The following is a 23,098-nucleotide window of genomic DNA, read 5'->3' as shown; positions in this document are numbered from 1 at the left end:
TTAATTTTCTTTTAAGTTTATGATTAATTTATTAATTTCAATTTGCATTTATTCATTTATTTTATTAATTACTTCTCTATTTTTTATTTTTTAATTGCTCAAGTCATCTTCCAAGTTAACTATTTAGTCATACTCTCCATTCTCTTCCGTAGCTAACAAATTAACAATTCCATTTCTTCTTCCATGTCTTCAAAGTCTTCAAATTATTAAATACACAAACCAACTCTTAAAGTCAAATTCCCACTATAACTAGTTAAAAATTCTTTTTATTCTAGTTCTTCTAGAGTATAGGGATATATATATATATATATATTTAAGCTGTTTCTTACTCGCTACATTTGTCAATTATTTTCATTCGACAAAATCATGTATTTGAAACTTCACGCGTTACCAAGTTGCTAATGATGAATTTGCACTATTATGTATCCCGACATATATATTATTGAATCAACCAAATAATATCAAACTTCCAAACGAAATATCCAAATTTCTTTTATTGTTACGTCCAATTTTACAGAAGTCTTCTCCAATCTTCATATATGCTCTGCATACGTACTTTAGTTGCCAGGACAATATCAACAATATGAACATTGTCTACAACCATATATAAAAAATACAGAATCTTGAAAATCATGATTAAGCAACAGCTAAATGCATCTATAAACTGTGCTCATTAATAAAAGAACTTAAAAGAATTAAATAATATTTATTAAGTAATTTCTGAAATTTATTAAAATATTAAAATACTAATTATTCACTAAAGAAATAATACCTGAAAACTAATTACTCATTGAAGTAATTAAATAAGGCTAAGATATTACTTAATTACAAATATTAAACTATAAAAAAAATAAAAACAGTCCACAAAATAATTTAAAATAATTAATTACTATATATTGAGTAATTTATGAAATTAATTAAAACATTTAAATACTAATTATTCACAAAACAAATAATAATTGAAATATAATTAGTAATTAAAGTAATTAAATAAAGCTAAGATATTTTTTAATTACAAATATTAACTGAAAAACTAATTTTGTTTAAAAAAAAAAGGTATATTCAAATAAATATTTTTAAAGAATATAGCCGTATATATTTCATTCTTTACTAGCCCTTCACGCATGTGCCAATTGGTTTTTTTTTTTTTTTTTAATATTTTATTTTTAGAATTAAGAAAAGATAACACGGGTAGTTATGTTCCATAAAAGTAGGACCTATTATCTGATTTTGTTTTTATTTTTAATTTTTTTAATTTTATCTTCATTTAATTAAGAATTTCAATTCTTAATGTTTTAATTAACCAATGACATTTTCTGGTATTTTGAATGTTTCACCATTCTCTCTACCTTTTGCTTTATATATATAGATATTTCATTCTTTATGTATAACCTTCTCAAATTATACCAAACACATACAAAAATGATAAAACATGTGAAGTTTTCCTAGGCCTTTATTTAGTTTGTCTCTTTTGTTGGGCCTTGGTCCTCGCTTCACCAAAGAATATTCCATGATGACAAAGCAAGTCCTTCCATGTAATATCAGCCCATCAGTTCATGAAGCCATAATTCATGTTCATGTTCACATCCCCATCTAGCTCACCCTCTATCACCATGCAGTATATAGCTCACGGTCTCACCTCCAGAAAAAAATGCATAACAAAGTGACACTTCTCTTCTCGATGTTAAAAAAAAATAAAAGTTTTACATCTCCTATTTTCATTGATAAATAATTTAAAAGGGAAAAAAAAAAGTTCATGAAGCGTGAGCTCTGAGGACTCTAAAAGGAGGGTTGTTGCCAACATGGATTGGTTCAGTTGGTAAGGTCCTTGTACTGTGTGTCGCCTCACTAATGTTTGAGTCCCACTGCCAGCAGTTCCGTATTTGGTAAGTAATCTGTAGATTCCTTTGTAAAACCGAAAAGGTGTGGAGTTTGCCTTGACCCTGCGTATGGGGGCAACCTCTCCCTCCCCTAAACTTCTTGTTACCATAAAAAAGGAAGGTTGTGGACCTTAGCTAGCTCTGCCTTTGCAGAGAGCCCTCAGAGGCTTTCCTGGCAAAATGACAAGCAAATGATGAAATCAGTTGCGTCAAGTGCAAACATATATAGATGGGAGATGTAAACCGGGTCCGGGTAGGTGCAAGGCATACTCATTACGTGTACATGGTATGGTCCAGATATGACTTTATCAAATCTCAATTGTAAAACATATCTATCAGAAAACTCCAGTTTAATGCATCACAGTGATGCTCAAAGCAAATAGGCAGATATACTTCCATGTTGAGAAGAGACAAACTTGTAGATTCTAGTCGTGACTAAATCCCTTACCATTGTTCAACACAATAAATGAGAACATTAAGTTGATGTAGGTTAGTTTAGTTGGCTAAAAATAATGTGTTTACCTCCTTACACTCGAGTTTGATCTCCCTTTCCATAATTTAGAATATCGTTTTTTCAAACAAAAAATGAGAACATTGCTTGTGCAAAAAGATCTATATAATTAGGCATCAAAGGACCGGTTTTCATCAGCTACTTCTCTATTTGATTGATTTTTATTTTATTTTTGGTATGAACCATGAGGTGGTACTGGATGGGCCCCAACTATGGGTGGCACCTTTAAGCCTTAACCACAACCCAGACTAATCCCCACTCACACCGGATCGGCCCGTAAGGGGTAAAGTGTTGGCCAAAGTGGTGACTCCGTACGAGAGCAGGGATCGAACCCCTGACCTCTCTTAAGGAATGAGAGTGCCGAACCACTCACACTAACCACCTTGGTTATTTGATTGATTTTTCAATAGTGCGAATTCATTCTTAATACAAATTGGTGTAAGGTGTTGTCTTCCACATACTTTTTTATTTATTTAATTATTGTTTTGTGTGCGCCCTATTGCATTATACTTGGTCCTCAAATCAAACTGGTTCTAATTCTAAACATACAACATGCCCAATAATGTCAAATCATAGTGGAGAAGAGTGCCTGGTGGGTCGTCTTCACTCTTGAGCAGCATGTACCTATCCCTCCCAATAATGTCAATCCATTATATGTTTTCTTTTCTGCAGCACCCAACAATGAACGTTTTATGTTGATTGATATTGATTGCTTGCTGGCCGCTGTTTGAAGTTGACACGCACAATGAAATTTCACGACCCCCGGCTGCGACAACATACACACATACACTTTTGATTTGATTTGATTTGATTTTCAATGTTTTATATTCACAATCACCTCAAAAATACCCAAACATCGACTTGATGATGCAATGTTCTTGACGGATTTTCAATCCTTAGATCAAACACATGCAAGAAAAGTTTATCATCGACTAATGCAACTATGGATTGAAGAGAGCATCATGACAATATTACGTGTGATTACCTATTATTAGTATCACACAACGACGTGATTACTCACAATTATCAATCTATCAAACTATTACTCCAAATCAAGGGTTCAATGAAAAGAAGAAGCAAGGGCAATTAATTAGGGAGAAAAAAGCGACAGAACAACATAATTGCATGTGAAGAACTTAGAAGAATTATTATTATTATTTTTCAATAAAATTATAGTCAAACTCACTTAGGACGGAGCGACTTAAGGACCATTGATGCTGATGTCCCTAAAACTTTGAAATACATGTACAATAACATGTTGTTGCATATAAATATTACAAGAAAACTTTCATATTTACATTAGTGGTCTATGATATGTGAGATTTGGTAAACTTTGTAAAAATCAATCCAACCAAAGCTTATTTTGAGCCCCCCAAACTTAAAATCCTAGCTCCCTTGCTCACTTATATACGTATGCACCGATGAATTTACATTATGACTATGCATGGAATTGCCTAATGTTTGTTTGGCGTTTTAATTGGGTAGGTTTGCCACAAAATCAAAGTGTTCAACAAAATGCCTCAAAAAGGCTGAGGCATGGTAGAGAGCCAAAGGCAACTGACATGTGAGCTTAATTTTGTCCCGACCCGAATGAAGAAAAATTAATGGATACGCCATTGCACTTGCAACTTACAGTGTGTGGTCCAATATTTGTTACAAAAATGTGATATGTGTTGCATTACGGTTTCATTATGTAAATGATGTCACTTCTTTTAAAGATAGATACGTGGTTGATAGTATGCGTTTCGTAACGTAACTCTTTTAATTTTCTTTTCTCAAATTTCCTTTTTCTTGGTAGATAATAATTACTTGAATAAAAGAGGAGAAATACCAATTACACCCATAGAGCCGGAGCACATTGGCGACGATGGCACGGTGACCAGCTCAACCCCATGCTCAAAATCACAAAATCCTTTTAGGGCTTTTTTGGGCTTTCGGGGATTTTGGGGCTGCCGACAACGACACTCCTACTTCCACACGTCGAGTCGCCGAGTGATTTGTGTTTTGCGCGGTCTAAAGACTCGTTTTAGCGCAGTGGTATAAAAGCAAATACGGATCAAAAACAGGGTTAAAGAACACACACAGCTTTGTCTCTCCCCTAGTCCCTCTCATATGTTCCGTTTTTCTAAACGTTGTGATTAACGGCCTCCCTTCTTCTTCTTCTTCTTCTTCTTCTTCATCTTCTGGGTTTCATTTTGGACACATTCAATTCAACCTGTGTGTCCAAGAGAGCCAGAGGCTGCTGAGGCAGGGCGTCTCTACTTGTTACCCTAGTTAACTCTGTAAAACAGCTAAAGTCGGGTGCTTGACAAAGAAGGAGCTCGACTAGCTCAAACGGAGACCATAGCCGTGCCCTAGCCGTAGCCTTTGATCTCTCACCATTGCCCACTTTGTTTAGGTAAAGAAGGAGCTCGTCGACCTCCAAGTGTACGCTTCAAATTTCAAAATTCCTAATTTCCCTTGCATTTTTGCCATTTTTTCTCACTCTTCCTTCTTCTTTAAGCCCCTGTTTTGAGCTTAATAGCGTGTTATTGTTATCAAAATCCTATCTTTTATCCATATGTGATCGCGGTGTATTAGGGTTTTGGTTGATTGCTTAATGATCGTTTGGTTTTAGTGGAGTGGCTACTGTGATCGCGCTATATTAGGGTTTGAAATTGTAATTAATGGGGGCGTTTTGAATATGAAAACGATGGTTAGTTTATTAGGTTTTTCTGGGCATTGTTCTGATGGTAATTTCTGCTACATGGCTATCTAACTTTGTTAAGCTGGACTCTTGAGCTTTCATCCAACTGTCAGCATTATACTGATTTTCCAAAATCTTGGTTTTGCTTGGCTTATGCCAAACAAGCATTTAAATGATTGATTTTTTAGTGCGCCAAATTTCAAATTTGTGGTTAAAACTGAAGCTTTGTGTTTAATTTGTCTGTAGGTAGATTTTCGAGTGAAAAGTAGCGCCCTTTAAACCATTCCCAAATGTCATGGACGGAGAAAGATGTTGGTAATGGGAGAGATGGGGACTCAGTTGGAGAAAATGGATTCTTGGATGGTTCACATCCTTCTCCTAGTACCAGTGGCTCTATCGTTGCTGTATCTCCAGTAGGGAAGAGATTTGAAGTGAAAGATGCTCTGTCTTATGCCAATATTCTTCGCTCGAGGAATAAGTTTGCTGATGCTCTGAGTCTTTATGAGACTGTGTTGGAGAAAGATGCCGGAAATGTGGAAGCTCATATTGGAAAAGGAATATGCTTGCAAATGAAAAATATGGGAAGGCTCGCTTTTGATAGTTTCACGGAAGCAATCAGGTTGGACCCACAGAATGCATGCGCCCTCACACATTGTGGTATTTTGTATAAGGATGAGGGCCGCCTAAGGGAGGCTGCTGAGGTATGCCCCCCTTAACTTACTATTTTTATCTAAAAGAACAAAAAAACAATAGAAATTTCTTTGGTGAGTAACAATACAAAAGTGCTTGGCACTTCGCAGGCCTACTGCAATGCTTTAGTATTTGTTTATTTGCGCCCAACCACCCTTTTCAATGCATTACTAGTTACTGAGTGTATGCATAAGAAATGAATAAGTACACTTGATTGTCCATTGATTTCAATGATGACATTTAACTATTTTACTCTAGACCTTTGAACGGATCCTGTCCAAGTAAAGTTGTATTGATGATATATCTGTTATCTACTACTTTTTTGTGCTTTGAGTGATTGATAAATCATGTTTAAAACTATGAAATATTACCAATTAACAAACAATTTTGCTTGGAACAGTCATATCAAAAGGCTCTAAAAGCAGACCCTTCGTACAAACCCGCTGCGGAATGCCTAGCCATTGTATTAACAGATCTTGGAACTAGCTTAAAGCTTGCTGGCAATACTCAAGAGGGACTGCAGAAGTATTATGAAGCTTTGAAGACAGATCCACACTATGCTGTAATTTCATATTCTCTGTCCTCCTTTCTAATGGTTTCTACCCTTTTTTATTCTTCTTGTTTTCTGTTCTTACAGATTTATATTCTTACCTCACTCTGTAAATGCAGCCTGCATATTATAACCTTGGTGTTGTCTACTCTGAAATGATGCAATTTGACACTGCCCTTAGTTGCTATGAGAAGGCTGCACTGGAGAGGCCGATGTATGCTGAAGCATATTGCAACATGGGTGTCATTTACAAAAATCGTGGTGATTTGGAGTCTGCTATTGCTTGTTACGAGAGGTAGTCTACTGTTTGCATTCTATTGGTCGGTCTAAGTTGAAGCTTGCATAGATAGCTGTAAATCTTGTTGATGGTTATATCTATGCTGACGCTATGCTTGCTTGGTTGCTATGCTGTCCTAGGTGTCTTGCTGTTTCACCAAACTTTGAAATTGCAAAGAATAATATGGCAATAGCCTTGACAGATTTAGGAACAAAGGTGATACCTCGTCCTTTTTATTTTTTGGGTTTTCCTGCCATATCATTGTCTTGTTGTAATCAATTATGTTATCCTCATCACTTTTCTTCTAGGACTTCCATTTTGGTTCTGCTACCTAATTTGTTATTTGTGATCATCATTGTTTTGTTGGGCTTATTTTCTAATGATTGGTTTGGTGTAACTTTTAAGAAGTGGCTGCTATTTTTTTGTTTGTTTTAAAATATTGTGCCGAGGGCCCAAGAGAAATCGTGTCCTAGAAGGCAGTAAATGGGTCTGGTCAGATTTATCGCACTCTCCTGTCACTAGTGTAGATGTTTCACCTAGATGGATTTAATCAATCCTCAATGATGAAGAGATTTTTCTGGCAAAGCTGTGGCACTGACATCATGGACTCAAAATCAAACTTTCCACCAGGAAAAATTAGGTTATTGGGTTAACCCAACTCAAATTTCTGTTGAATCACCTGGAAATGAGAATCAACCCACAAATTACTCAACTACACAACCACGAAAAAAAAGTCCTAGGCTTTTTACCACCTAAATTTTACTGGTAGCATGTGCCTGATAAGTTGGCAGTTGGCTGGGCCATGTCGGTCGGGTGAGCCTGGGGAGTGTTATGCTTGACCAAACATAGATTAGATTTGTATCTTCAAGGCTCTTCTAAACTCTTCAAGCTGTCTACTTAATGATTTCTTCTTGACTAGTTCAAGTGAGCACATCAGGCATTTGCCAATCCTAAGAATATTATATACTAGCACCAAGGACATAGGTTGTAAACTGGTAATTATGATTTTAAATTTTTGACGAAGTATTAATTATGGGAATTTGGCATAAATAAAAGAGATATTAGCTGGTGAAAATCATTGAAGCATTTTGGTAAAGAGTGTATAGAAATCCTAACTTCTTAGTTCTCCTATTTAAAGAGAATGCTGTTGAAAATGCAGAAATATTTTGTTTGTCCCTCATCAATTAGATGTGTCAGTCAAGGGGGAACTATATGAGTTATGACTTGAATTTCATTTGCTCTTATTTGTCGTTGCTCAAATAGTTCAATAACCAAAAAGGGTGTCTGGACTCTGGAGATCTCATCATAGTGTTTCTTCAACATTTTTAACTCGATGTCCAGCATCACTAACTTAACTCCAATCAGTAACATCCGTGAAGAAATTTTGGTTGTCAAACCTGATTATTTTATTGACTTTGGGTGAGATAAACATGATGGTACATATTCGCTGCAGTGACCCAAATGTTTTTCTGTTCCAGAGTCTTTCCTCAGATCTGTCTGGCCTATCTATTTTCCTTTCATTTATATGAAACACACCCTAACTCATTTTCAAGAAATTCTCATGTTCCCTATTTTCTCATTATGATCAAATTTCCAATTTTTTTATTATCTGATTTTGGATTCAGTAACATGTTTGTTAGGTTAAATTGGAAGGTGACATTGATCAAGGTATATCCTATTACAAGAAGGCTCTTTATTATAACTGGCATTATGCGGATGCTATGTACAATCTCGGTGTTGCTTATGGTGAAATGCTTAAGTTTGACATGGTAAGTTTTTATTTTTATAAAAGGATCTCTCTCTCTCTCTCTCTCTCTCTCTCTCTCTCTCTCGCTCACTTGGATATATTTTCTTTATTGGTTAAGTCAGTTCGACATGGCGGTGGTAATCATTTTCTGTTTGTGCAGGCCATTGTGTTCTATGAACTTGCGTTCCACTTTAATCCCCATTGTGCAGAAGCATGCAATAATTTGGGAGTAATATACAAAGATCGAGACAACCTTGATAAAGCAGTAGAGTGTTATCAGGCAATTTTTGATACTTGTACAAAAAAAATTCTTTCTTTTCCCCCTTCTAAAATACTGATTGAATGATGTTACTGTCATCAATTTTGTTATCATCATCGTTGGTTATCCATTTGCAGTTGGCTTTGTCGATCAAACCAAACTTTTCACAGTCGTTGAACAATCTTGGTGTTGTCTACACTGTCCAGGTTTGGTTTCAATCCCTTCTAGGTGTCAGACTCTAGAATGTCTATATATCATATATAAATGACTGCTCTTTGCTATTGGCAGGGTAAAATGGATGCTGCTGCAAACATGATTGAGAAAGCTATAATTGCAAATCCCACATATGCAGAAGCATATAACAACTTGGGTTGCTCTCTTTTTCTATGACTCTCTGAGTTTTTCCTTCACTGAGCTTTTTCCGTTCACATTACTCTTAGAGACACTATGCAAGATTTGGGCATTGTGATTGTTTTTGTATGATGGAAGTAGTTCTGTGAGTTGAGTTGTAGCAACTCATAATGGAAATGGTATTATGATAGGCATTTTCAAATATTCCCAGAAGCAAGATTGTATATATATACAGAGAGCTTCCATTGAGGGGCCCCTCAAATAAGTTATTTGAGGGACAACCTTGTACTCCGCATTGTTTTTCACTAATCCAAACCGTCTATTTTGTAGATATTCATTCAAAGATCATCTCTTCAAAAAATCACTTGAATCCGATATCGTTTGACCACTCAATTAAATTATTGAAATTCAAGTACTTTCTTGAAACACCGTGTTCATTGATTTTGTTGGTCTCAATTAGATGCCTTAATGATATTCAATTTGCATGATTTTTTGCAAGGATGATCTCTGAATGAAGATGTGAAAAATAGATGGTTTGGATCGTTGAAAAATAAAGGGTGTCCCTCAATAGAAGGGGATTGTATGTATATATATCATTTGAAAGAGTCTAAGAGGTTTGATCCTTCAAAAGGCAGAGTCTAAGAAAATAAGAATTCCTACATATAAGAGAAAATGCCAAACGCCTGCTTTGACCCATATTGAAATTGTTGTTTCCTACTTGGCTAATGTAAGGACGGGAAATTTTCTAAATAGAATGGTTAAGATATTCTTCTGATTTTATTCATAGTGAATTTTGAATTTTTTGTTCTATTGTGGTGGGTTATGCTCCATTTTCTTTTAATTATAAATTTTGTTGTAAATTCATATCTGTTTATCCTTTTTGTGCAGGGGTTCTCTACCGAGATGCTGGAAATATAACTCTGGCTATTGATGCGTATGAGCAATGCCTAAAAATAGATCCTGATTCCCGGAATGCAGGCCAGGTATTAATTCTCTACACATACGATTTACTCACATGAGTGCTAAAGGTCTTTCAATCTGTTTGCTGTGGTTTATATCTGTAATCTTTGTGTCAGTGAAAAAAATGTCAAACTTGGTAGTGGCATGCTCCGGGTTTGATTGCTAATGGAAAATGGGATAGATATTAACAGTTCTGACTTCTGATATGAAACTCATTGGTGCAGTGCCTTTAGATAATGCAATAAATGAGTATTTATTTATTGTTGGTGCTCTTGGTCTCTCTTGGCAGAACCTGTTGTTTGCAAGTTTTGTTTTTAATCTCTATATGGTTGACCATGTTCTTGCAGAATCGATTGCTTGCAATGAACTACATAAATGAAGGACATGATGAGAAACTTTTTGTGGCTCACAGGTCTCAACTAAGTCCTCTTAACTTTGCATGATTTCTTTTCCCTTCTCCTTGTTCAATGAATATAATAAACTTCTAATGAAAAAAAGCAAGTATTGATAACCACGTTGGTATATTATAAAGGTATAGCCTAGACTTATTATACGTGTACCCTATTTATTTATATATTTTTTAACTTTTAACATTAAGTATTACATTAGGCTATACCTTTATAGTAAAGGTATATTATAAATGTATAGTCTAGTGTAGCGGTAATTGTAGTTTTCCTTTTGGCTTTTGTTTATTCTTTTTTATGTTCTGTTTGTCAATTCATAAAAAGATTCAGTAATTGTAAATTTGATGATGCTTAAACTGAATTTATGTACATGCAGGGACTGGGGTAGACGCTTTATGAGGTTATATCCACAGTACGCTTCATGGGACAATCCAAAAGATCCAGAACGACCCCTTGTGATCGGATACATATCTCCTGATTATTTTACTCATTCCGTGTCATATTTTATAGAAGCTCCGCTTGCCCATCATGAGTACGCAAAGTACAAGGTGGTTGTTTATTCTGCAGTAGTGAAGGTATCCTTTTTCTTTCTTTTGTCAATTTATACCTACATTCATCTATGGGGGTCGTGCATTTTGATTTTAAAGTTTGTTCATGGTTCCTGTGTGTCTTACTTTTTCATTTGCATATTTTGCCACATTCTAATTTGCTTTCAATTCCCATTACAACTCCATTCTAAAGCCATATGTTTGGTGAAAACTTGTCATCTCTCTCTCTGTATGTGCTTTAGTTTTCCTCAACCGTTCGCAATACACTGGATGATCATTAATGTCTGTATCCTTCTATTTTTCTGATTTCCTCTCTCCTGTGCTAGTCATTGATTGGTAAATAGAAAATTTTGATTGCTTCACTTATGAGTTTTGACACCCATGTGGAGCTCCCAGAAATCCACACCTGGTTCTACTTTGACTCCTGGAAAGACGCAACGACCGCTTAGACTCTGTGACGGAACCAATTTTTCATTGTCTATTTTCACTTTTGTTTTTATATGCTGCATGTTACATGTATTGTTGCCAGTGTGTTGGTTTCTTCCATTACTTTTACCACTGATACTGTCATTGCCACTTTCTGCATCTTTTAATTTTGTAATGTTAAGAGTTCACACCTTCTACAACAGCCATGAGCCACCACCACCAACAGAATCACTAAGTTCACCTACCATAGGCATTCGTATTGCCTCCATAAAGCTTGCAATTCTCTCATTTTTGTAAAGCTTGGGCCTCCAACAAATGGCCATCTTTACTATATCTAAGTACATTTGGTGCTTGCACTTTTCCACTACAACTATTGTATTTGTGAATAACGCCACCATCACTGCCAACACTATCTTGATTATCATCAGTATCTATCATCTCTTCCACTGTTCGCTAACCAATACTCTCCTAGGATGCGCAAAAAGTTACTTGGTTATTGCTTCACTGGTCATAAATTCTCATGTTCTCTTGAAATTGTGATTTTTATTTTATTTCAATGTTGTATATGTTTCTTAAAGTCTTATTGCTTATATGGAAAATACTATTTGAGATGTTTTATCCCACAGACAATTTGGAATTGATTTTTATATAATGTCACAGGCAGATGCCAAGACTATTAGGTTTAGGGATAAAGTCTTGAAAAAGGGCGGGATTTGGAGAGATATATATGGTATTGATGAAAAGAAGGTTGCGACCATGGTTAGAGAAGATAAGGTTGATATCCTGGTGGAACTTACTGGCCATACTGCTAACAACAAATTGGGAACAATGGCGTGCAGGCCCTCACCTGTTCAGGTATGCTGAAAGGTGTTCTGATTTTTCTCTAGCATATGACTTTAAACATTCTTGTTATTGTTAATTTGTGTAATTTTTCTTTGTTGACTCATATCTTGTAGTGTATAGTATATAATATATTACAAATCTAAATTTCTTTTTGGCCTTGGAAAATCTGGAAGTGGAGCAATGTTAAAAGAGCATCTTTATCCTGGAATAACCATATGATTTTCCTATTTATTGTACAACTTTCTAAGCATCGCGAGTTGCTTTATTTTTTAAAGCCTGATGGTTTTTTCAGTTCAAAAAACAAAGGCTTCACATCAAATTTGTTCCTTTTGTTGTCACGTACCTCACTCATTCACTGTTTGATTGCGTATTTGTACTGGATCGTGTGCTTAAATTAGCTAACCTGCTATTGCTGGATTTACAGGTGACCTGGATTGGCTACCCAAACACAACTGGTTTACCGGCAATTGACTATAGAATCACAGATTCACTGGCGGATCCTCCTGATTCAAAGCAGAAGTAGGTCTACTACTATTACCCCTATAATTAGTACTCTTGTTTCTTCTGAATTCAAGCATGAGTATCCGCTAGAGTAGGTAGTACCAGTACATTTTTATGTAACTTTGATCTGTTTTTTTTTTTTCGGTCAGGCATGTTGAGGAGTTAGTTCGATTACCAGACTGCTTCCTGTGTTATACACCTTCCCCTGAGGCAGGGCCTGTTTTGCCCACTCCTGCTCTTTCCAATGGCTTTATTACTTTTGGCAGCTTTAATAATCTGGCAAAGGTATTGGCTAGGTTGTTTTTCTTGTATCAGATGTATAGCTAAAACCATAAGCAACTAGATTACTTATCATAGAATAAAATTCTTGTTTCTTTCAAAAAAATAAAAAAGATCATACTTTTCGTGTAATGCTTTGCCTCACTCCTCTTTTCTTCTCTCTTATTAGATCACTCCAAAAGTGTTACAAGTTTGGGCGAGAATTCTTTCTGCAATTCCAAATTCTCGTCTTGTGGTGAAATGTAAGCCTTTTAGTTGTGATAGTGTCAGAGAGAGATTTCTTTCAACATTGGAGCAGCTGGGGTTGGAACCACTACGTGTTGATCTTCTACCTCTAATTTTACTCAATTACGATCATATGCAAGCCTATTCTCTCATGGACATTAGGTAAAACTAAGATATTTTTTCTTACATTTGGAAGACAGTAGTATGAAAGTTGCTTATATATACATATATATTGTTTATTTATCCCTGTTGTATGATCACTTCCTATACCTCAAACCTTTCTTACATCGTATGGTTGTCTGAGCCTTCCATATTATCTATGGGGTTCAAATCCAAACTGTGAACCAATTTCCACTCTGGATCTTGAATTGAATAGATTATGTAATATAAAAAATGAACATAGGAAAAGATTTTAATTTGGAAACAAGAGACTTGATCTTTCACAGTCGTAACTAAAGTTAAAATATGTTAATTGAATTATTTATGAATGACTCTAAAAATAATGATAGAAAATAACAAAAACAAATTATTATGTTTGTTAGGGGAAATTAAAGGCATTAAAAATAAGAGATCTTTTTATTCTTTGCAAAAATTGTTCAAGACATGAAGGTAATAGACCCGAAAAAATGTGATTCGAATTGGTTGGGATGAGTTATAAATCACTTACTTACATGCCTATTTGGAACCAATCATATGAATGTTAAGATACTATAGTTACTAATTACTAAGTTGACAGTACTTTTTCTAAGGGAATGATATAGCATTGTATGATGTGTATGATATTATCTTGAATTGACATATTAAATAAGTTGAGATAATTAATTATTAAAAATCTTGGTCAGGGAAATTGCTAGGGTATTCCTAAATTCGTAAGACATTGAGATATTTAAATCAAAACATAGTTAATGAATTTAAGCTTTTTAGAGATGGTGAGATGCATTAATATTATTATTATTTTTATTATTTTTCAATGAGTATGAAAGGAAGGCTACAATATTGGGGGAATAAGAGGGATAACAGAGAAATTATCTCTTAAATCGTATGGTATAGTTGTAATAAGGATATTTATGCTCAGTGAATGTTATACGATATTAATGTTTTTATTTAGTTTAATAAGGAATATTTTCTTATGGGGTGTTTTACGATACTTTTCCTTAGATGGAATATTATGTAAAAAATGAGTCCCCTCCTTGGAGAAGGGTTACTCATAGCTTAATGACTACTAAGGAAAGCAAGTAGAACAAATCTAGTTGATTCCTGAACTAAAATATGGATTCTTCTTTCTTCCCCTTGCGTGCAATGCTCGAATTACAGTCAGTATGTGTTCTTTTAAAGAATTAGTCAGATGTCTAAAAATCAATTGCATTGTTATGTACTGAAAGGTGCTTTAAACTTGTCATTGGGTATTACTTTATGGCATTATAGCTTTGCTCCATGTTTGTCATTGTATGCGTGATTGCAGAGGTAATGCTACTTGTAAATATCACTTTTTGAACGGTCGTTTTGCATGGAAAAAAGAGATTTGGTCAAGTCTTAGGACAGAAATTAGAGAACCATTTGATAATGTATGATGTGTATGCAATAAAGTCTTGCTGGATTCATTTATGCTAGTCCTGCTGGTTGCACATTTTAGTGACGGTTTCACTTGTTTATTGTTGGATCTTGTTTGGAGGTTCTGACCCAAGTCATCTTCTCTGTATGTAGTCTGGATACTTTTCCATATGCTGGAACAACCACAACATGTGAATCTTTATATATGGGAGTTCCGTGTGTTACTATGGCTGGTTCAGTACATGCGCACAATGTTGGTGTTAGTATTCTCGGTAAAGTTGGTAAGGAATTTTTCTTTCGGCTTTTTGGTTTTTTTTTTTTTTAATCAATGTTTACTGGTGTATGGTTGCACGGGAGATTACTGTTTTGCTTTATCGGCCTTATGGTTGGTATGCATATATTTTGGTTTATGCTATAAATGCATAAACAAAGCCAATAGAAGTGTGAGATTATATCTCATACATGGCTAAGAAGAACTGTTATCTTGTGGAGGTAGATTTAAGTATCCTAGTATTTGAGATATAGTGGGATAAAAGAGGACAATAAAGTAAACAATATATGAAAAATAAATGCCTTTGGTCATGGGGGTGGGAGAGCTCATATAGCCAGAGTCTTCTAAGTATCTCCTCACTGTAACAGGTTCATATACATTTTTCACCCCTCACTAGGCAAATAGTTTTATCAGTTTAGAGATCAATTCTTTCGACATCGAACCTTTGATGGATGTGTGTGCAAGTCTTTCTTTTGGTAATGTCTAATATGTGTGTGTTATTGCTAAAAGAGTTCAGCATTGTTTAACCGACTAAACTGGACTTAATACAGGGTTGGGAAATCTGATTGCTAAAAATGAGGATGAATATGTCCAGTTGGCAGTGCAGTTGGCCTCTGATGTTACAGCGCTTTCAAATTTGAGAATGGGTCTCCGGGACCTTATGTCCAGGTCGCCTGTCTGTGACGGACCAAAGTTTACCCTTGGGCTGGAGTCGGCATACAGGAACATGTGGCACAGATACTGCAAAGGTGATGTGCCATCACAAAGGCACATAGAAATGCTACAACAGGAAGTAGTCACTGAAGAGCCAGCTGCTGAAATCTCTGAGTCAACAAGTTTTATAACACCAAGAGAAGGTCCTCCTGGATCTATTAAGACGAATGGATTTATTCCTCTTCCACAGCCTGTGCGTAACCTCTCTACTTGTGAAGAAAATGGAGGAGTCTGATGGGCACATATCAGAGGCGTTTGTACGGGGAATCATATTGCTTTTCTGGGTGAATTGATCTCCTATGGTATATTTAGTCGTGGCTGCTTGTAGTGGAATCGAGTCCGGTGGTAACTAAGGTGGAAGCACTATGTTTACTCGCCTAGGATCACATTTTTTGGGAAACAACTGCTGGCAGCATTCGGAGTCTATATATTATTATCTGCGTACAAAATGAAGAATTGAAAGAGGTGATGCTATACACTACCAATGAAAAAGAGGTGATACTATGAACTGATATTTTAGGTGGCTACCAGCAATTTTTCCCGAGTATAGAATTGTGTTTGTAAATTTCAAGAGAATTTTTTACTTATTTTAGGATTGCTTGTATGATTTTTAAACAGCAAAGTTGGTGAAATTACCGGGTTTGGTTACAATGGAATCCTGTTCGTCTCACAAAATTTCAAAATTGTACGATTTAATCATTTTGATGGTGGCATGGGGGTTTAAGTGTTGCCAATCAGTTCTATGAGATGGATGCATTCTTGTAAATGCAGCCTGATATTTTAGCACGTGTCGAGGCGTTGATTCAAGAAATGTTTCTGCCCGCATATGAAAGTGGGAATTGGAGTTTTGAAACAAGACGTAGTTCTATGAAAGATCACTAAAAAAGAGCATGCATAAAGCAATTTGTAGCACCTTTTTGGTTCCTAAAAGTAGAAAACTTCTTGTGTAGAAGTAATCTTCAAAGGTATAAAATTCAAGTCGGGGAAATTTTTTAAACAGCTTCAGAAATATCAGCAAAATTCATGAGGTTCCACATAAGGTTTAAATCCAGAATTTTTCACTGTTAGTATCCTTGTAAGAAACTGAAATACATTGATCATCATAGTTCTGAGTTAATACAAATATCCAATTAACTTGTTGCAGCTCTTTGGCTTTTTATCTCTGACAGCAGCTTTGCAATGTCTAATCTTTGACAGATGTCCGCAGTATCTTCACATCATGCACCGGCCTGTATTTCGGACAAAAGCACATGTTAAATAGAGTTTTCGACAAATAACACAAACTAAAGTCTTCTAAAAAGTACAGTGAAAAGGAGCAACAATTAGATAGTGTAGACCCTGTGCCATGAATGGCAAACTTTACAAATCTAGGCATGTTAAGGATGCATGTATGGCGGAATATGATTCCACAATCCAAAGCCATGATAAGGTGCCACAATGCGTACTTGCCTAAACACACATTAAATCTATTAACTACGAATTTGTGCGGACAAATGGAGAGTTTCATGTTAATGGTCATAAATAAAGATTGAGTACATTGGGCAAGATATTCCAACTAATGACAATTATCAATTCTCCCAGCATCTTTTATAAGTGAACAAAAGCTTTGCAATTGATAACTCTTAACTAATGACACATTTTATAATTTTTCCAGCATCCTTTTCAAAATATCGACAAGCTTGACCAGTGAAGACATTGTACCACAAAATTGAATCCAAAAAAGAAAATAATCAATAGCCTAACTTTCTCGAATATATAACATCATCGCTTGACATCTCATTTTCTCCCTTCACTTCTCATAAAATTTTACTCAAACCACATCAGATTCCTTTAGCAGATTTTACAAGTCACAATGTCACCTATTTTCACTCCATGTCTTTGGTTTAGTGCAGGGAACCACAACAGGCTGAGCAATTTAGGGGATCTAGCAGTCTGAATCCCTAGAAAAATTGCCAATATCTTACAAAAAGTATAACCATGAATACTCATTTGCAGATAAAACGTAAACACGATGAGGGCATGTATGTGAACTAAACATCAAGAATACAACTAAGGGAAGGCATACCTATCATTATTATCAGTTTGGACACTGCCGAGTCTTTTGATGATTTCCATTCCTTTGCACACTCTTCCAAATATTGTGTGCTTTCCTGTATGAAAACAGAAACAAAAGGCTAAGTGTTATTGGTGCAAGACAAATTTTTACAGCACAAAATTATACTGATGAAGACTGAACAAAAGAATAGAGAGAGCCTTCCCTACTCTTCCATCGAAACCCCTTCATGAAGTTTTGAATGGAGATAACTCAATGGTAAGTAACAAACAAATCCAAGTAAACAGTGTTGCTCAAGCGGAATCCTAACGGTGGTGGTCCAGTTTTTATTGTCACCCAAAGCCTAAGGTTCCCATACAGAAAAAAAATCCCAGTACCATACAGATAAAATTATTATGGCAAGAACTGTTTTTCAGTTTCCAATCGTTTCAATAATTCACACAGTGATGCACTGATGTCTCATGCAAATAACTTCTGGGCAAAAATGGGCTAAAGCCATTTACAGTCAGAAGTGCACCCAACCACATTGTATACTTAGCCCATCATAAAGCAAAAAACATTTACTGGTAACTGCTAAGCACCACTTTTATGCAGATTAAGTAAAAAAAAAGGTGGCATAGTGCACAAAACACATATGAAACAAAATAAAGAAAAAGGACCAAACCAGTTTGATTAAACAAAGTCTAGACATTACTGGGTAAAGATTATATTACCATCCAGTGACGGGCATGGCGCCAGCGTGATAAAGAACTGGCTTCCATTTGTATTTGGACCAGCATTCGCCATAGATAAGATGCCAGCTCCAGTATGCTTCAACTCTGTTCTTATCTCATCCTCAAACTTTGCACTGAAACGCATGATACAAGAAGGCATTAACTATGAATTATGATAAAAGTGTTTCCCACAACCCTTCAATGGGTATAGATTATTATAAAAAGCCTTCAACGTTTAACTAAATAATAAATATAAATAAATAAAAGAAGAAGCAAAGCATACCCATAAATGGATTCTCCACCCCTTCCTGTCCCGGTGGGATCTCCACCTTGCACTATAAAATCCTAAATCCAATTAACAATTCAACCTTCAGTAAGGAAAAAACAAAAAAAACAAAAAACGAAAGCAAATGTCCAATTTTGAAACCTTGATGATTCTGTGGAATTTGACATTGTCATAATAACCCCTGCGAGAGAGCTCAATGAAGTTCCTGCAAGTCCTTGGTGCGTGTTTGTAGTAAAGCTACGATTTTCAACGATTTCCAAAAAAAATAAATAACGTCAAAATACGAACTTGATGGATTGAAGTCTCAGCTTGGCTTCTGGGGAAGTAAGAGAAAGTTGGGAAGAAAGAAAATTACCTCAACAGTGAAAGCGCCCATGGAGGTTTCTAGAGTGACCTCCGGAGACCCTCCTTCTGCACTTGCCCACATCTTTCAGACTCCAAGATTCGCACAGACTGAGCAAAAGGCAACTTGGAAAGGGTTTTACAATAAGTCGTTTCGTTTCGTCCCGTAAATAAACCCAGACATCTGAAAGCACGATATGTCGTTACTCAGATACGACCTGTCGTTTGTTTCAAACTCGTGGTTTAAGGCTTCGGGGGGTTTTGGACGAACAAGCAGCAAAAGAGGAAGAGGAAGAGCAGCTGAGAAGAGGAGACTCAGAGCTGAGAGAAGAGAAATGAAATGATGACTGAAGAGATTTGAAGCCCTTGGGGCTTTTGGGCATGGCGGAGATGTTCCAAGGTGGGGTGCACCGAGCTAGTAGAATCAGAAGAGCTGTTGTGATCGGAAATGGGTTCGCGGGTGCAGAGAATCAGAGCATTGGTTTGGTTCGTGCTCTGGGCCTCTGGGGTCGTCAATCCCTCCACGTGAGTATAAATTTTTAATCTTTTTGTAAAGAGAAAACAAAAAAAAAAACTCTTGATATTGTTTTAGCTTGGTTTTGAGCATTGTTTTTGGTTAGTTTTATTGATTGATTAGTGATTGTGCAGCGTGTTACTCGGCCAAGAGGAGGAATTAATGAGTGGCTTCACTGGCTTCCACTTTCTCTCCATAGAAAATTCATGCCTCTTCCTGCTAAAAGAACAGGTACTTGTATTGTTATTAGTCCTTCATGCTGCATTGCAATGTGAATTCTGTCAACAAGTTATCTCTACTGTACTTTATTTTATGTGAGGCCCACTTAGATTTCATAGTTGAAGGGAAGAAGGTTGAACAACTTGAACTAATAGTTCATTTTTCTGCTGAAAATGGTTCTAGCTCAGGCCTCTCATCTGATGTTTTGGAAGCTGATGCAAAGCAGATTGCAGAAATGGCTCGTCAAACATTTGACATGTATGATGCTACTTCCTTTCTATTTTTCAATGATTAAGTCTTTTAGTTAGATACGTGGGTTCCATTATTTGTGCTTCGTGTTCATCATCCTCACAAGCTCATACAACATATATGATGTTACTTTAGTCTTAATGCAGGTGTTTTTGAATTATTTCAAATTTTGTTTGGTAATTTCTTTATTAGTAAAAAACATATCTACATGCATGCTTCATGTTCTCTCCAGAGACGGCTCATTGCTGGTGGTTGCATCTGGCCGGGATACCATTCCTGTTTCAAGCGCCATAAAACATTTAGCTCCAGAAAATGTTTTTGTTGTCCAGGTTAAAGTTCAATTCCCCCCTAAAAAGAGCTGCATATATTTGGCTGGTAAATACTTAATACTGATATACAAAGTGAGGTACTACGGCAGTTCATATACAACTTGTGTTTTTTCTTTCCTGTGTGCATTTGATGTTGTTGCATAAGTTTTACACGCTATGAAGTTATCCGTTTTCTGCTTAAGAAGCACCTATCTTTGAAATTTTTTTTTCTGCTTTTTTTAAAAATAAATTTTTTGCTTCTTTACTTATTTATTTATCATACGTTTAGCTAAAAATTGATTTTTGAGATTAATGGCAATATCATATTATGTTTTTCTGTGGATCACTATGTAATTTGATTGTAATGAATTGACACATGCAAATACTGCTGGTCTAGATTATCTGATTTTATTAGTTCTCTTTGGAAACATGTTTCAGATACAACATCCAAGGTCGCATCTGAATAGGTTTGATTTGGTGATAACTCCTCGCCATGATTATTACCCTTTGACTCCGGAGGGACAGGGACAAATTCCTTGGTTTCTGCAGAGGTGGATTACCCCATGTGAACCACCTGGCAGTAATGTGGTGAGTATCTTGGTTGAATAGGACATGTACAAATGCCTTTCTAGAATAATTGTGTTGACAGGTTCACTTCTATGAGTTTCAGGTTCTCACAGTGGGAGCACTTCATCAGGCGGATTTCACTGCACTTAGGAATGCAGCATCTTCCTGGCATGCTGAATTAGCACCACTTCCGAGACCTTTGCTTGTGGTTAATATTGGAGGCCCTGCAAGTAATATTTTGCATCTAAGAATCCGTCATGATTTTCATGTTGTCATCTTTATAAGGGGATGATTGTGATGGATTTATATCATTTTTAATGTTGTGGTTGCCTTTTTATTTGCTTTTTAGTTTTATGGAATTGCTTACAGGATTATCGGCAAAAGTCATTCTGTAATGTTTGGTTTGATTATATAATTCCTGACATTGCTAGGATTTCACATTTTTTAGTGTTGTACTGTTTTATTGAGTACTGCTATCTTTCGTACTTGTGATCTGGTGTTGATATGTCAGTAGCTCAAGAGTTATCTGTTTATTAAAATTACATTTTGAACCTCTCTTGTATTTTTACATTGGTCAAGCTGTTTCTCCCTGTATGTCTTTTATTTAAAAGATAATCAAAATGCATCCATATTCTTTACATAGGAAACTGTTCATATGGTGTCGATCTTGGGAAAAGGTTAGCAGCTATGCTGCAGAATGTTCTTTGGAGCTGCGGATGTGTGAGAATATCTTTCTCTAGGAGAACTCCTGCGAAGGTACTAGTGCTCCTTTGAGAGTAGATTCTTTAGAGGCTTTATGGATGCATACTTACTTTCTCTGGTTCACGTTTTCAACAGTTGTCCAGAATTTTGATGAAAGAATTCAGTACTAATCCAAAAGTCTACATTTGGGATGGTGAAGGTACTTAGTTGCCTTATTCTTAGAATACATGCATCTGTTTATATATCTATGTGTGTACAGAAGAGGGGAAATATTGATGTTTTTTACTTTATTTTTTTATGTAATACTGCTGCTTAGGTCGTAATCCACACATGGGCCATTTAGCCTGTGCGGATGCTTTTGTCATCACAGCGGATTCAGTCAGTATGTTGAGTGAGGCTTGCAGTACCGGGTAAGTATGATGATGATGAAGGTCACTTTTTCTTTTCTTTTTTGAAAAGGAGAAATTTAGGGTCACTTATTGACAGTTGTTTTAGATATTCCTTTCTTTGGTATGGAGTTGTATATTTCTCGAAGTTCATAATTTTCACTTCAGCAAACCTGTTTATGTGATCGGTGCTGAACACTGTACGTGGAAGTTCGCAGACTTCCAGAACTCCCTGCAGGAACGAGGAGTGGTTCGACCATTCACTGGTAAAGAAGATGTAAGTCCATCAACTTACGGTTGTAGAATTACAGTGTTTTATTGTGAAAGAATTTTTGGTCATCCCGTACTCTTTTGGTTAGTAAATGAGGAAAGAAAGGATGTAAGAGGCTCTCTTTGAATAAGAGGGTGGTTTTTCTTAACAAAGTTTACCTTTGGTTATTAATATGAGTTTTTTTTTTTTTCCTTTTTCTGTTTTTGTTTCCGTAGATGATCAAGTTTTGGAGCTATACACCACTCAATGACACAGCAGAGGCCGCCAGTCGGGTGAAGATGGCACTTGCTGAGCGTGGATGGAGCATATAGTAACTTAGGTAAATGAGCTTTCCAAGCCCTTTGTCTAGCTTACTTCAGTAGTTTGTTTGACCCAGTTTTGTCCAATTCATCTTTTACCAATGTAACCATTATTTTGTATTAAATTTTGCTGTATCGTGCCCCAAGGTTAGGGAAGGCACGTCCTTTTGTATTTGCTTTTATCTTGCGATCGACCCTAGGGTGTTGCTCATAAACAATTTCTTCAATCAAAAGAGCAAATGAAAGAAGCAAGATCAAGGACACATTCTTCACCTAGAGATACAAAAAAAATTTGTTGCTTCTGTTTGCAAGTGTGGTTAAAAGCACCATCAAGGAAAGGAACTAAGTTGTTGAAATTTTGAGAGCGTTTGAACAGTCTTTCTTTCTTTTCTTTTCCCGCTTCCTCGTTGCAAGCGCATTACGCTTACAACACATTCTGTGGGGCCCACACTTAATAAGGTGGGCCCTGAATTCTTGTAACCGAGATAAACTTCATTTGTCACGTGACAAGAGTGA

The 23,098-nt window shown here is 36.0% G+C and overlaps 3 protein-coding genes across 9 annotated transcripts; 2 read left to right on the top strand and 1 right to left on the bottom strand.

Annotated features, from left to right (window-relative positions):
* The first annotated feature begins 4,458 nt into the window (after positions 1–4,458).
* Positions 4,459–16,329, top strand: SPY (Tetratricopeptide repeat (TPR)-like superfamily protein). 4 transcript variants are annotated; one of them, XM_021963841.2, is made up of 18 exons: positions 4,459–4,789; positions 5,328–5,778; positions 6,168–6,329; positions 6,437–6,612; positions 6,735–6,810; positions 8,235–8,363; positions 8,502–8,621; positions 8,738–8,806; positions 8,889–8,970; positions 9,840–9,934; positions 10,259–10,323; positions 10,692–10,890; positions 11,950–12,144; positions 12,557–12,651; positions 12,783–12,918; positions 13,082–13,299; positions 14,842–14,969; positions 15,511–16,329. In XM_021963841.2, the coding sequence occupies exons 2-18, from the start codon at positions 5,368–5,370 to the stop codon at positions 15,906–15,908; spliced, it is 2,754 nt and encodes a 917-aa protein (XP_021819533.1). In that variant the 5' UTR covers positions 4,459–4,789; positions 5,328–5,367; the 3' UTR covers positions 15,909–16,329. The 4 variants fall into 4 exon arrangements, with proteins under 4 accessions (XP_021819533.1, XP_021819525.1, XP_021819519.1 ...); XM_021963833.2 differs by having other exon boundaries at positions 4,459–4,818; XM_021963827.2 differs by having other exon boundaries at positions 4,459–4,818; positions 5,324–5,778.
* Positions 16,330–16,741: 412 nt separating this feature from the next.
* LOC110761427 (Cyclophilin-like peptidyl-prolyl cis-trans isomerase family protein) lies at positions 16,742–19,220 on the bottom strand. Its single transcript, XM_021963897.2, has 6 exons — positions 19,081–19,220; positions 18,867–18,962; positions 18,723–18,784; positions 18,440–18,573; positions 17,739–17,823; positions 16,742–16,902 (listed from the first exon to the last, which is right to left on the bottom strand). Exons 1-6 carry the CDS (start codon positions 19,150–19,152, stop codon positions 16,857–16,859), a joined length of 495 nt encoding a protein of 164 aa, XP_021819589.1. The 5' UTR covers positions 19,153–19,220; the 3' UTR covers positions 16,742–16,856.
* A 155-nt stretch (positions 19,221–19,375) lies between these two features.
* Positions 19,376–22,834, top strand: LOC110761393 (fission ELM1-like protein (DUF1022)). 4 transcript variants are annotated; one of them, XR_015825616.1, is made up of 12 exons: positions 19,376–19,592; positions 19,716–19,812; positions 19,989–20,058; positions 20,282–20,378; positions 20,796–20,945; positions 21,028–21,154; positions 21,568–21,680; positions 21,762–21,825; positions 21,943–22,036; positions 22,231–22,289; positions 22,499–22,602; positions 22,730–22,834. XR_015825616.1 is itself a non-coding variant. In XM_021963872.2 (12 exons), exons 1-11 carry the CDS (start codon positions 19,449–19,451, stop codon positions 22,592–22,594), a joined length of 1,161 nt encoding a protein of 386 aa, XP_021819564.2. In that variant the 5' UTR covers positions 19,376–19,448; the 3' UTR covers positions 22,595–22,602; positions 22,730–22,834. The 4 variants fall into 4 exon arrangements, 3 of the variants coding, with proteins under 3 accessions (XP_021819564.2, XP_021819568.2, XP_021819551.2); XM_021963872.2 differs by having other exon boundaries at positions 22,181–22,289; XM_021963876.2 differs by having other exon boundaries at positions 22,499–22,834.
* Positions 22,835–23,098: the final 264 nt, after the last annotated feature.

This window comes from Prunus avium, chromosome 7 (assembly GCF_965620075.1).
Source record: "Prunus avium chromosome 7, drPruAviu1.hap1.1, whole genome shotgun sequence".
NCBI classification, from domain to species: Eukaryota; Viridiplantae; Streptophyta; class Magnoliopsida; order Rosales; family Rosaceae; genus Prunus; species Prunus avium.
The sequence above is the reverse complement of the archived record's forward strand: the minus strand, read 5'-3'. Positions and strand labels throughout refer to the sequence as shown.